Genomic DNA, 13,926 nt, shown 5'->3' on the forward strand with positions numbered 1-13,926 from the left:
AATCAGCACTTGATACCTGAAAGGCTACCATCATTCCTCCAGGTGGCAGGCTTGTATTCTCTTTTAAACAGATAAAAGCTTTTTTTTCTTTTTGTTTTTTTTTCCTTAAAACGTGTTCACATTTTCATAATATACAGAAAAAAGTAAGCAGTTATTTGGTTTACTTTAAGTCCATTTAAAAAAAACTGGCTTTTTTTGGGAACTAATTCTACGACACACACACACACTAAGTGCTGTGTATTTTGTTTTGTTTTGTTTTTATATAGGAAAACCCACGGACATTTATAAACTGTTCTGTCCATCTTGTAGTTTTCTCAGTCTTTTACTTACAAGGGTGATGAATGAGCTTTTTTTCACAGAGTTCAAATGGTTAAATTTTTGTTGGTGGTTTTTTTTTGTGGTTTTATTTTAGGAGTTTTCTTCCAGAGAGTCTGTTAAGGGCTCCATAGGGACTGCTGTTGCAGGCTCATGCTGTTTTAAACGTTTAATTGTGTTCTTCAATGCTTGCCTCTTATTGCAGAACCAAACTCTAACTACTTCCCGATCATAGTTCAGTTTCTCTGCAATCTCTGTCATTTCCTGCCCAGAGGGATGCGTATTCTTCTCAAAGTGAGCATTCAAGATCTCAAGAGCTTGTGGCGTGAATGAGGTACGCCTCTTGCGCTTTTTGGATGGTTCACTTCCGATAAACTCAGTAAGGTTCTGCATACCTGCTCGATGGCGGGCCTCAGCCTCAGCCATCCACCGCTCAAGCACCGGCTTTATCTTCTGGGCACTTTTAGGGGTGATGTCCAGCTTTTCAAACCTGGCAGGATACAAAAGGCCAGGGTTCAGTTTGGCTGTCAGACTGCTAGCTATAGTGTTCTCTTGGGCTTCCTGTGGTAGGAAAAAGTGGCTTCTCAGGATCGTGTGTCTGAGGGAAAATTGAGAAAGAAGAGTCTTACACTGATGCTCTGCCAGGGTGGGACTTCCTGCCTGCCTGACTAATTGACTGGCAGAGGTAATTTACAATGGATTACGAAAGCCATGAGATAGGTATATATATATTCAAGCTAACACAAAATGAACACTCTGACAAATTTCTAAGAATTCAGTATGCTACATAATACAAACTATCAGTTCAATATTCATATTTCAAGATCAGCTTTTTGTCATTCTCAAAAGCTGCAAATCCAAACCTAATTACAGGAAATGACATCAGAGATAATAGCTCTTTAAGATTTCTTACTGGTGATTAACTATTTTATTTAGTCTTCGATCTTGTGTTGTCCAAATGGCATCACTTCAGTAATACAAAGCAGTGGTGGATACCAGGCTCTGAATTTCAGTTTCCATTCCTTTTATTTTAAAGCAATTTTCACCGTATGCAAGTTAACACCATGTCCCTTCTCTTGGTAGGAAAAAAGACTCCCATAGCTACTGTAGTGTTCAGCTGAAACAGCTGGACATATTGTAATTATCTTGAATACCCCCACAATGTGTTAAGACAGACTCATCCTTCCAGATGAAACCCAGCATAATAGTGCACTAATATGCTGTGGCACCAAGCTGAGTTTATTGTGGGATATCTGCAAACTGTACCAGAATGATATCATTTCCTGTAAATGAGGTCTTCTATATATCATTTTGCCATCAAAAAATGTTTTGCTAGACCAGATTCTACAAATACTATGAAATATCTGGAGAAACAGCTACACAAAACTTTAATTATTTCTAAAAACAAACATAAGAACTGAGTTCACATTTCAAATCTTCCAGTATAAGTTTCTGCTTCTTCAGTATATCAGGTTGATATGCTTCAGCTTTACATTTAAAATTCTTCATCAAATCCCGTAACGTCAATTTATACTGCCCCCCTCTCCACCCCAAGCATTAAAATGACAATGTTGAAAGGCAAACAGTACGGCATGACATCCTAGTGAGCTATCCAGGCCTCGTGGTGCTGAAATGCCACTGCTATTACTAAGCAGAATATGCTTGAGAAGGATGTTTGGAAGAAAAGGCAGATTGAACCCATGCCTTAATGTGTACTGACCCAGAATCTAGACTTTAGGATACTGATTCAGTGTCAAAACAAGAGAGCTTTGGATTCAGCAAGTGGCAACTTCAGAAAACATCCCAGGAGGAAATACATTATTTCACATGCAAATAACTGAGAAGAAATAATTATGAAGAGTAACTTCCAAAAAACATCTAACTGTTGGGTATATTTCTCTGGTGGAACTCACTGTTCTTTTGCTACCATGAAGGGAAAAGTAGAATTCAGTATTTCCAACAGGTTGTTTCCAAAGTGGCCTGCAACCTTACTTAATAAGTGAATAGTCACTGCAGAGTTTTGGAAAGGGGATAAAAAAGTAAAAAAGAATACAGCCCTATAGACTTCGAGCAGATAAGGAATGCTTCATTATGTTCAGTAGCAAATTAGTTCTTAACAAACCTCAGTAGTCAATAGGACCACTGAAGGAGAAAGATCGTGTCCAGTATAGGAGCTCTACAATCTGACCCTTGGATAGTTACATCCAACTTAATCATAACTGTGTCTTTCATGATTTTTCATAATTTAGTAGGAATTCCTTTCCTCATTTTAATTTAAAACATCCTGACTTTTTTATTTGGAACTGTGGTTTAAGATAAGAGAGGGAGGAAAAGAAATAAACCAGAGAGAACTGCAATTTATACATTTTAAATATGGCATGTTTAAAAAAAGAAGGAATGTGAAGCTCCAGCAAATTGGCAATTGCTAAGAACTCTGCTTGTTTTGGGTCTTCTTTACCAATCAACCATAGAGAAAAAAAATAAAATTAATGCCTAGCAACAGGGGACAATAGCATTCATATCATTGCCATTGCTTGTTAGTGTTGATGCTTCAGCACATGTTGTTTGGTATAACGATATACAAGTCTTGAAACAAATTTCCCAGCAGTAGTATCCTTGTATAGACTGAATAAAGGTTATTTTCTACAGGGAGGTATCTTATAAGAAAAAACAGTAGGGGAGGCTATAGAAGTGAGAGGATCCTATGGAGCTTTTTGTATTTAACAACAATCAATGGGTTTTATGGAAAATCATTGAGCAAAATGTGAGCTGCAAGCTCACTACCCCATACTGATGTTATTTATAACCTTAGTCTTAAACTGCAGGAAAAGTACACTTCCGTTCTATGGGGAATACATTAAAAGTATAAAGAGCAGATAAAAAGACAGAGCATTTCATGGATCACCAAGAACAAAATCCACTTAAATGAGCTTAGAGTTGGTTTCTTGGCTTTCGCTGATGGAGGAAGACTATAAGGCATTGCCCAAGAGGAAAAAGCTGTTACCTAAGTGTGTTTGTTACCTCATGCATAAACATGGGATTAGTGTAACATACATACATGCATACATGGTATTTGCCTCTAACTACTTTAACTCTGTCAAGACTTCATTTTTTGAGGGCAGGGTAGAATCTTACTCATTTTTCTGGATGTGCTTGTTTTAAACACTTGGGTGATAAAAGATTAATGCCAAAAAGTCTGCAAGATAACATGAAGGTTAATTTTCTCCCCCTTCTGTGTTGCCTAGGTAAATCATCATTAACATCCTATATATGAAGTGCAAACCACAGTAATACAGGCTTTAACTTAGCAGGGATGCAGCCATGAAATGTTTGTTCAGTAACCCTATCTGTAGAAAATAGCACAGTATGAAGAGGGTCAGCTGGTGCTTATGCAGCATCAGCAGGGGCTCCAGCTCCACTACTGAATTAAATCTCAATGCCAGGAACATATTTATTGTTTCCTACTTGTTAAAAAAATAGCCTGAAAAGACTGAAGTTACTTTAAGGGCACACAGTAAGCACATTTCATCTGCCAGATACCAACACTATTTGTTAGTCTAAGTCCCCCATGGAAGCAATGAGTTCATATAATTAAAATACTCACAACCAACCCTTCCCCTCCCCAACCAAATCAGAGTAATAAGTAAAATTAAGAATGAAGAGAGGAGAATATAGCATATTATGTAACTTGTTACCTGCAGATAGCAGACTGGCTATAGGCTGGGCCTTCTGTGGCACTTAGAGCTTGGCCAACTTGAGTCTGTGTCAGACCAAGAGACAGGCGCCGGATTTTAAAAGCTTTGGCAAATTCTCGTATTTCCTCCAGATTCACCCCGTCCACCTCCCCGGTGGCTGTTTGAGGATCTGTGGAAATATTTTTTCAATGGTGTAAATTCTTCACATCACATATGAGCAGTTTAGACTATGTATTTTATTCTGAAGTATAAATGAGGTTCTTCCACTTTGAGAAATAAGGCAGGGACTTTCAATTGTATTACAAATCATTTATGATTTATGTCCTTGCTAAAATGCTAATTATTTACAGACTAAGGTAGTTCCAGTTCACTTCAGGGCTATGAAGGAGATCATGAAAGGCATAACTGGCACAATTGGCCAGGTGCCTAATTTCCTCTAGGTGCTGGCATTAGGGAAGTCAACACATGGCTCCTCATTTTCATTTCTACCTTTGGAAATCATGCCTAGTTTCAACAAATAATACTCACTTATTATCCCTGACTCACATAAGGGGCTGATATATATATTAATATCCTTGGGGACTTAAAATACACATAACTAATGAAAATGGGATGATGGTTTCATTGAAATGATGCCTTTTCTATACTGTCTGGAACAAATGCAAATCACAAAACTAAATGCTACCCAAAGTAAACCATCAAGATATTTCTCTTTGAAACATCTTAGTGTTATAATCAGTTGCTAAAACATGCTTTTGGGTGAAACAACCTTTCATGGTTTTCATTCTGCATCCTATCGGGCTGGCAATCGAGGAGTGGAGCATTTGCAACTTGTGCCATCATGTTTCAGATGGTAATACTGCACAATTTTTTATTTTTACATTAGACCCTCAGACGATAATGCTCATGATGCTGTGAGAATAAATTTGTCCTTTTTCTCCATAGCAGTTTACTGACACAGAAGCCTTTGTCCCTGAAAGGGCACATAATAAAGGATGTCTACAACAGGAAGGCTCCTTTGGTGCTGGATAACTCTGTCAATTTAGGACTTATCAAGGGAAATGACACAACAGCTGGAGAATGAAACTTTTTTCCCTCCCAGGCTACTGATCCCTGGCTAAATGAAAGCATTCACCAAGCTGGAGACAGCATGGGACTGGGATGGTGGAAGATTTCAAAGTGTTGTTCAATCCTCCGTGTAGTGAAGCCATTCTCCCAGCGAGACATCTCTATTGTTCTTCACCTCATTCTTGAGACTTCTTAGGTGAAAAGTTTTCAGCACAATAACCCATCAATTTCTGTAAATGCAAGTAGTTGTCAGAGGACTGTGCTAGACTACATTATAGAGCTGAGCACTATATTACAGTGGCTCCTGCTAGTGCTGCTATAGTTAAGGGCTTGTCAGCATTACCGTAACAAAGCTTTTATTTTCAGGGGTTTATAACCCTGATGTAAAAATTCCCTTAGGATTGAAACTCCCTATAAAAAGTCTTTTAGCTCACTGAGAGACAAAACGAGAGGGAGATTTTAGTATATAGATATAGCCTACAATGATTAGAATGTTTGAACAAGAAATAGAGAAGTTTTACCAAAACAATTATGCCTCTCACTTTTGTAATTGCAAAAGGCTTGCAGTTTAAAATTGAAATTGCATGAGGCTATGTCCCTAGATTATTGTATGCATATATATACAGATGTTATACATATGGAAACACACACATATTTTATGTAATCTTGAGAAGTGATGAGCACTTCACTTCAACTTTTGTTGAAGCCAAAGGAAGCTGCATGTCTTGACAACTAACATTACATTTATTTCATGCATTTTATGTGTATGTGTGTATGTGTGTGTGTGTGTGTATGTATATCTGGGCACTTACCCACATACACACTAAAATCTGTATGTGTGTGTGTATAGACATATGCATATCTTTCATGTCTTTAAAAATATGAAGTATTCCAACTTATGGCACATGCATGCATACATATATATTTGTAATTATTTTGTGTGAACTTGCCTGAGATTCTTCAGGTTTACAGCACTCTACTGTTTATACAAAGGGTGTGGACACACAGCCATAGGCAACTGGTAGGGAGAGCATGGGGGTGCACATGCCCCGCCTGACAGGGCCAGTGCCCCCCCGATGGCCGACACTGATGCTGTTGGTAGGGCTGGTGCCCACCCTGACAGGGCCGCTGCCATCAGCAGCTTTTGCGGGTGCCCCCGCCAGATTCAGGAGGCACCAGTCACTCATGCACACAGCTGTGGTCCTTTCAAAAGGGGAACCTTCAAAAGGGCAGTAGATGTTACACTCTAATTACATATAAACGAACTGTACAAACAAATGTACCTACATACAAATATAGCATAAAGTAGTGTTAAAGTTGAAGAGGGTTTTGCTACATTTCTATCATTCTTGGTTCATTCACACATAACAATCAGAACATTTCAGCTGCTGCTCTTTTGAAAGGGCTCCAAGTGAGCTCCACACTAAAAGTATCAGCTTTCTTTAAAGATATGAGATATTCCTACTTAGGGTAAATGCATGACTTATACAACATATTGGTTATTAAGGAGATACAATGGGGAGGTGGGGTGTGAAGCTGCCCTTTCAAAATCTTCTCATAAATGTACAGATGCCAAATGACCCAATAACTTACAATGGTTTCGCAGTTTCTCTGAGTGATCCAAATGATAGCAGGCTCCCTTACTACCTTCTTTCCCTTTCTAGTGCTGTGAGTAGGGATATTGCCACAGCCCTGTGGACAAATCAGCCTTTCATAGAGCACTGAATGGAGTCCTGAAATTTTTAAACAGCACATTATGGGCATAGTTTATGACTGCTTGGGACTGGTGGCATCACTGATTGCTTTTGGGAAGGAAATCAAAATAGACATAGGAAGCCAAGCAATTGTTGGTTTGGACATTATTCTGGTTGAATTCTGCTGCATATTACTGCAGTTGAACCTTTTTGCTTTTTAGGTCTTTTTCTACAATGGAGATGTTGGACTATAGAAGTAGGCTGAATTCATCCTTGCAAGTGAGAACAAAACTTACCATGGAATCAAAGAATGGGGGAGGAGAAGACCTGATGGGTGCATCCAAATGAGTGCGGACATTTGTTTCCCCAGGGACAAGTAGCAGTGGCACAACTTGTGCTGCTACTACTTGTCCCCAGGGAACACTCGTGCTATGTGAGCTCTGGTGCATGGCAGGTTACTCCAGGTGCCATAGGGGAGGCTGGGGACAGCAACTCTGCTGGCCCCAGCAGCCTTACCTGGGATCCTGGAGGCCTATCAGGGCTGCAGCCAAAGTAGGAAGCCTGACAAACAGCTGGAGTATGACTCCGGCTGGCCAGGCTCCAGTTTTGGGCAGCGTATGCTGCAACCATGTGCATCACCCCACTTTTTTCTGGCATAGGTTTTTTTTACCCCAGGATCTGGGTAAACCCGCCCCAACCCGCGTCCCTGCTGCAAAGTAGTATCATGGGTAACACCTGCATGTGAGGTGTATGGCACTGCAGACAGGTCTGTGGCGCCATATACTGCACATCTGTGCTTGTCTGGATGATCCAGATATGTATGGTAGACACCTTCTAGAGAAGAACTGCTGAATTAGCAGCATGTTATGTAAAGAGTTTTGAATAATGAAGTTAGTAGAAGAGATGGGCTTGAACTGGAACTCTAAAATTTCCCATCCCTGAACTTTGACGAGAATGATTTCTGAATTAGATTGATAGTATTTAGACAGAGCAAAACCTCACTGAAGTCCTTGGGGAAAACAAGAACATATAAAATCTTTTAAAATCTAGTTGATTCAATTGACACTCTGTTATGTAATAGGTTATGTATGTTATTGCCAAGTTAACTGCCATTTTTTGCTGGGTTTATAATTTCCCTTATATCTTAATTTCTCCTTCAATATTTGAATACATTTAAAAAAAAATAGTTGACAGTGTGGACAGGGTGGTACAGTGTTGGGGGAAAGGAGGTGTGTGCCAGCTACACTGAGTTGTCATGGTCTGTGCAAACATAGATTAAAGAACCGAATGTACATTGAGGTTTGATACTTTATTGTTTTTAGGTAGCTACTGGCTCCTGCTGAGCAAAGAATGAACTATTTGAGGCCTCCAGGGAGACAGGTATACTGAAAATCTCTCTACAAGTGAACAAGAGAAAGAAGAAGCCACAAATTCTCACTCTTGTGCTGGGGATTAGAGTTGGGAAGGAGGAAAGGATCTTGTATCAAAACAGTGAATTCTAAAGCTCTTACAGGGTTTTCCCAACCTTGTCCTTTGAAAAGCTTACTTATATAGCTGAGAAGTCTTTGTCCAGTGTCAGCTTTTCAGGAACATAGTACAAGTCTTGCAGGGCCTTGGTGTGTGCTCTGCCTTGTCCTGAAGAGCGCAAATATCTTTCTATCTCTTTGGTAATGGACATAAAACTCTCCATTGAAAATAGCATGTCTTCCAGGAAAGAAGAACTCTTTGGGCATGTCCTGAAAAGCATACACATGCTTTTTCCCAGGGACAAAGTGCAGTGGCACAGTATGTGCCACTCCTGCTTATCCCAGGGGAACACCTGGAACAAGCTGTTTCTTGTGCATATGTAGTCTGGTATGCGGTAAGTTGCCCGAGGTAGTATAGGGGAAGTTGAGGCCAGCACCTGGGCTGGCCCCAGCAGCCTTACCTGGAATCCTGGGGCTCCAAAGGTGGCTATCTGGTATCAGAGAGCCTGGCTGGCAGCTGGAGTGTGGCTCTGGCTCGCCAGGCTCCGGTTTTGGGTGGCACACACTGCTGCCATGTGCGCTACCCCACTTTTTTCAGGCGTGGTTTTTTTTTTACCCCAGGATCAACCGATGTCAAAATCACCCCCCGCAGTATAAATTAGCAGTGTCGGAAACACCTACATGTGCGGTGCGTGTGGTATGTGGTGCTGCATATAGCAAGTGCATGCTCTCTTGGACCTGCCCCTTGTGTGTAGAATGTTAACAAGGGTGGCTTCCCTGCTGTCAAAGACGGATGAGTGGGTAACAGGCAAGATTAGGGAAATAAAGTTAATTTGGTGAGGAAAGGTGTTAAATGTAAATTGCAAATGCATGGAAGCACAAGAAGTGGGGAAGAGTGAAATAGTTAAATCTACACTGTGACCATAGCATAATCAGCTTTGGAGCAGAATACATTAGGCTGTGCCAAGCTCCATAGTTTAAAACTTGCTTGGGTATTTTTTAGCTATATGGAAGCTTGCAGTGTAGACTTACTCTTTGCTGTGGTTTGCTTACTTGTAAGGAGAAAGATTGTGGATAGAAAGAGAGGGAATGGGATTCAGTGAGAGATGGTGTAAGAAAACGAGAGAAATGAATGAAGAGAGAGGTCAAGCAATGAGGGGAAGAATTGGAAGAGGGGAAAGGAAAAAGATGACCCCTAATATTTTTCTTTTTAGTAAGTGAAAGCAGAAGAGAGAAAGAAAAGAATGACAGTGGGGAAAGGGAAAAAGATATCAGAGTAGAGAAGAGAACCGGTATAAAAGAAAAGGCTAAGTACAATACCAACAGACAGAAAAAAATAGGAATAAATCTTTCAGTCCTTGCTCAGGTCTAGCAAGGACCTGGTTCAATAAATGAGTGGGAGTTTTGCCTGAATGAGGACTAACAACTGCCAGATTTGAAACTACAGTAGCTAACATAAAAAAAAAATTAAAGGAAAAAGGCAGTCAGAGAGAGAAGGAAAGAAATATGAAATATAAAATGTATCACAGGATACCAGGGGTGAAAAATCTGTAGTAAAAAAATCTCCAGCAAAAAAAAGAATATGAGAAAATAGATGTAAGTTTTAAAAGGGTTAACCAATTTTAGGAAATATTGGGGAATAATAGATATAACATAGCAAGGAAAATATGTTCATAGAATGAAAGAAAAAAATGAATAAAAGAAAAAAGAAAGAAAACAGATGATACAGGATTTTTAAAAGTTATTAAGAATCAAATTATGCCACCTTTGTTCAAAGTAAATAACAATATTTCTAGTAATTTCACTGATTAAAGTTGATTTTGTTGTAGAGCAAGTTATTGCTCATTGTAAGAGTGGCAGAATTGTGCCCTAGTAATTAATTAGATAACTCAATAGATGTCACCATAAGTAACAGTTTTACCTCATACAGAGGTACCTGAAAGTATTACCTTCTTTATATTCGTTTATTATACCAGGAATACTACAAATCCTACCTCAGGCAGAGCTGGATGGTGAATTTAAGATGGCTAAAGCCTTGAGAAATGGAAAGTAATACAACTTTCTCAAAACTAGACATTGTTTATATTTTTAAATTTTTCACCTTTTAATTTATTTGTATGCCCCCAGGTTATAGTGTTATAGAAGAAGGCCAGCATAAGGGCCCGCATTATCTTTCCTGCCCTATTTGTTTTTACAGAAGGTATTATAGCATTGGTTATTGTCCAGAAGACATGGAGCACAACATTACTGACCCTCTACAAAAATGGTTTAAATGACTTGCTTGCTATCACATTAGACTTATAGTAGAAGTGGGGTTGATATTTAACTGCCTTAATCATGAGATAATTCTTCCTTCTCCTGTGATTCCCTGCTCACTCACTGATCAATTCCCAATTTCTGTAACAATGAGGCGGAGGTTCCTGGAGACAACAATTTGTGTTACTACATAGTCCGGATTCATCCTCAGAGCAGATCCATTCAGAGCTACTGAATAAAGCTGGGATCTCACAGAAAAAAAATGTATAGGATCTTGTAATTGGAGCCTGAATCACAATGCAAATATGTAAGTGGGATTTGAATTAGAATTGTACAAGCAACTTTATTTTGGCATAATCTAGTATTTTGGATCTGACAGTAGTTAGGAAGCTTCAAACAAGGTGCTGGATAAGTCCACTTGTTTAAGATATAGCAGATATTTCAGTACAATTGCAATCACTGATGGACTTTTTACTCCTGGCATCATCTTGAGAATCTGGACTACATAGCCAGATAAGCAAGTATAACTGATTCTTTTCTTCTTTCAACTGGGAGGTCTGATAAAGGCAGAGCATGTTCTATTTCCTTAAGTCATCCAGCATCCAGGCTGTAAAATGTCGGCAGTGCAGATCTGGATGAAGCATAGATGAATGATGTCAGTGATATCTGCAGATGGTTTGGTTCCAAAATTGCCTTGGCCATACATGAGCATAGCATGATCATCTTAGCGGTGTTCTGTATCACTTGGTGGAGCCCCCAGAATCAGAGGAGTGAACTGAAAGTGTCCAGAAGAATTCCTGATCATGCAAGAAGGAAGGCATCATGTAGGGATTCAGGACAAAGACCTGCTCTGGAACAGAAGAACAGACACTTCCTGTTGACATACAACATACATAGGTCGGTCTCCAGATGGCTCCAGCCTGTAAATATTGATGAGAGAACAAAGTTCTTGACTTCTCACTAGTGGTGTGTGGACATGAATCTGCTTGATACAATCTATTTTACTGTCCCATAGGCCAGGAATGTTATTTTGCTTACAGGTATATTTAATGGCAAAAGTACTACTGTCATAGACAAACAAACTTCCTGCATGGGGTGGAGAACCTCATGCTGTTTGTTGGTGCAGAACATAGTTGTCTATCATAATCTGCCCTTGACATTCTCTAAGGGCAGTGTAGGATGACTTGACATGCTTCCTATTTTGCTTTTGCTGAACTTTTGTCTTCTGTAACATCTGGACACCCTGTTCCTTGAGGTCATTTGGCACATATTATTCATTCTACCAAGGAGGCGTCAATCATGATTGCCATTGATGAAGGGAGGAACTGTAACCCTTGTACACAATGAAGGAAACCTTCCACCACCCCAGCACAGACTGAATTACCAGGGGCATCATCACTGTTGTACTTAGCACATATTTCCCTAGAGAGTGGACTGTTGTACCCAGGATTGCATGCATCTGAAGTGAAGTTTGACATAGCATCATAAAGGCTCAGGCAGTTACATGGCCAAGAATGGAGATGTAAGTCCTGGCAGTCATAGTGGGGTGATAGTTGAGTATCAAGATGAGTAAATCCTGTGGTAGGTAAGCTCTGGATGTCATGGTCTATTTCTGTCTATGGTGTGCATGAGAGGAGTACTGTGAGATTCCCTTAAAGTGGCTTCACCACCACATTTCCATTTTTGGCATTTGTAAGCTTGAGCAGGTGATCAAGGTATGATTAGCATTGTTCTTGAAAGTTTCATGGAAGCGTAATCATAGCTACAGAGTCCAAAGTGGGTCCTAAGAATTCCAGGTTTTGTGCAACAATTTGTTTCAAGTATTCAGCCACAGGCCTAGGGTAAGCATCAGCAGCAGTGAGGTGATATTTGCTGAGGTACCATATTTACCAGCCAATCGTCTAAGTAGGGATGGACCCCTTGCTGTCTGAGGTGCATGGCCACTACTGAGAGTACCTTGGTGAAGATTCAATTTCTCAGGGCTGCTGAGAGGCCACATGGAAGGTCTCATTGTGGTAATGGACCTGAGCCACCAAAAATCAGAGGTATATCCAGTGGAAATGTATGATTGGAATATGAGAATAGGTGTCTTGAAGGTCAAGAAACAATTGTCCATGTAATTGTCCATAAGTAAGTGGAATCCGTCTGACTAAGATTTACGGTGTACAGTCCCTTGCAGAGAGGCAGATCCTTAGTGATTTTTGCGTTTTATTTCAACCTGTTATGCTTCTCTCATACATGTACAAATATTACCAGATCAATACTTGGCATTAGGTGAAGTGCATGTTTCAGTGGAAAAGGACTGAGGACTGAGCATTGGGTAAGCTGAGTTATAGTTCTGGCTCAGAAACTGACTTGGTTTATAATATTGAAGACAGTCACGTCACATACTTGTGTCTCTCTTTCCTCTTTTACCCTTTGTATTTCTTTTCAGCTTACACTGTAAGCTTTTCTGGACATGGACCGTCCCTTACTTAATGTATGCATACCACCTTGCATAATGGAGTCCTGATGCATATTGGCCTCAACATGCTATGATGGTGATGCTGACAACAACAAACAAGCAACAACAACAATAAAAACAAACAGCCTGGACAACAAATTGAACATGCTACCAATTAAGTTCTAAGTAATATAGTTCATTACATTATATGATTAGCTGATTTTTCCCCCAAATGATATGAACTACCATTTCATTTTAAGAATGCGGATAGACTGCCACTACACTAAGTCCACTACTAGGACAATCAATCAAGGGCTCCTACCATGTTTATGACCACTTTTAGTACTGTTTGCAATTTCTTGTGGCATGTTTACTCCCAGTCTTATTCATCATCACAACACTCAGCAGTTCTCACTGACAAGGATTACTTCAGTATATTAGCAATATACTGCCCATTATGCAAAAGGAGAAAAAAGTAGATCAGGAAGATAAACAAATGGCAGAGAGAAACAGAGAGGAGAAACAGAGCTAGAGCTAGGGACCAATACTTACTGCTGACTAACTGGCCAACACTCAAAGCTGAAGAGGAGGAGGATGAGGAAGAAGAAGAGGAAGCCTGACGTACTGGGCTTTGAGACATAGATGCTTGACTGTGAGCCAAATGCAGAAGATTGGATTGTGAGGCTGCTTGTCCCACTTGCGTCTGGGATGGCTGATGGAGCTATATGTTAAAATGCAAAAATAGAAATTTAGAAAATATACTAGTAATAAGAAACATTCAAATGCACCATGGTATTCCCTGCTATTTCCATATAGGTAACTATGAAGGAGGCTATAATACCATGTACAGTTAAGATGACAGAAGTCACCAGAGGCCATTTGATCTCTGTCAAACAATTACTTTCCCAGTGTAGTTAAATAATTTCTCTATACCTGCAGCTAAATACTTGACAGGATCTTTATGTATTTTTTATGGAAACGAGCAGCAG

The 13,926-nt window shown here is 39.8% G+C and overlaps 1 protein-coding gene across 1 annotated transcript in view; it reads right to left on the reverse strand.

Annotated features, from left to right (window-relative positions):
• Positions 1–386: 386 nt before the first annotated feature.
• The window catches only part of POU6F2 (POU class 6 homeobox 2), a 368,518-nt gene continuing 354,978 nt past the window's right edge, over positions 387–13,926 (reverse strand). The window contains exons 8-10 of the mRNA XM_006020446.1: positions 13,490–13,658; positions 4,011–4,179; positions 387–913 (exon numbers count right to left, since the gene is read on the reverse strand). Of these exons, the coding sequence (XP_006020508.1) occupies positions 409–913; positions 4,011–4,179; positions 13,490–13,658 (843 nt within the window). The 3' untranslated portion in view covers positions 387–408. The remainder of the gene's footprint in view (positions 914–4,010; positions 4,180–13,489; positions 13,659–13,926) is intronic.

This window comes from Alligator sinensis, unplaced genomic scaffold (genome assembly GCF_000455745.1).
Source record: "Alligator sinensis unplaced genomic scaffold, ASM45574v1 scaffold254_1, whole genome shotgun sequence".
NCBI lineage: Eukaryota > Metazoa > Chordata > Crocodylia > Alligatoridae > Alligator > Alligator sinensis.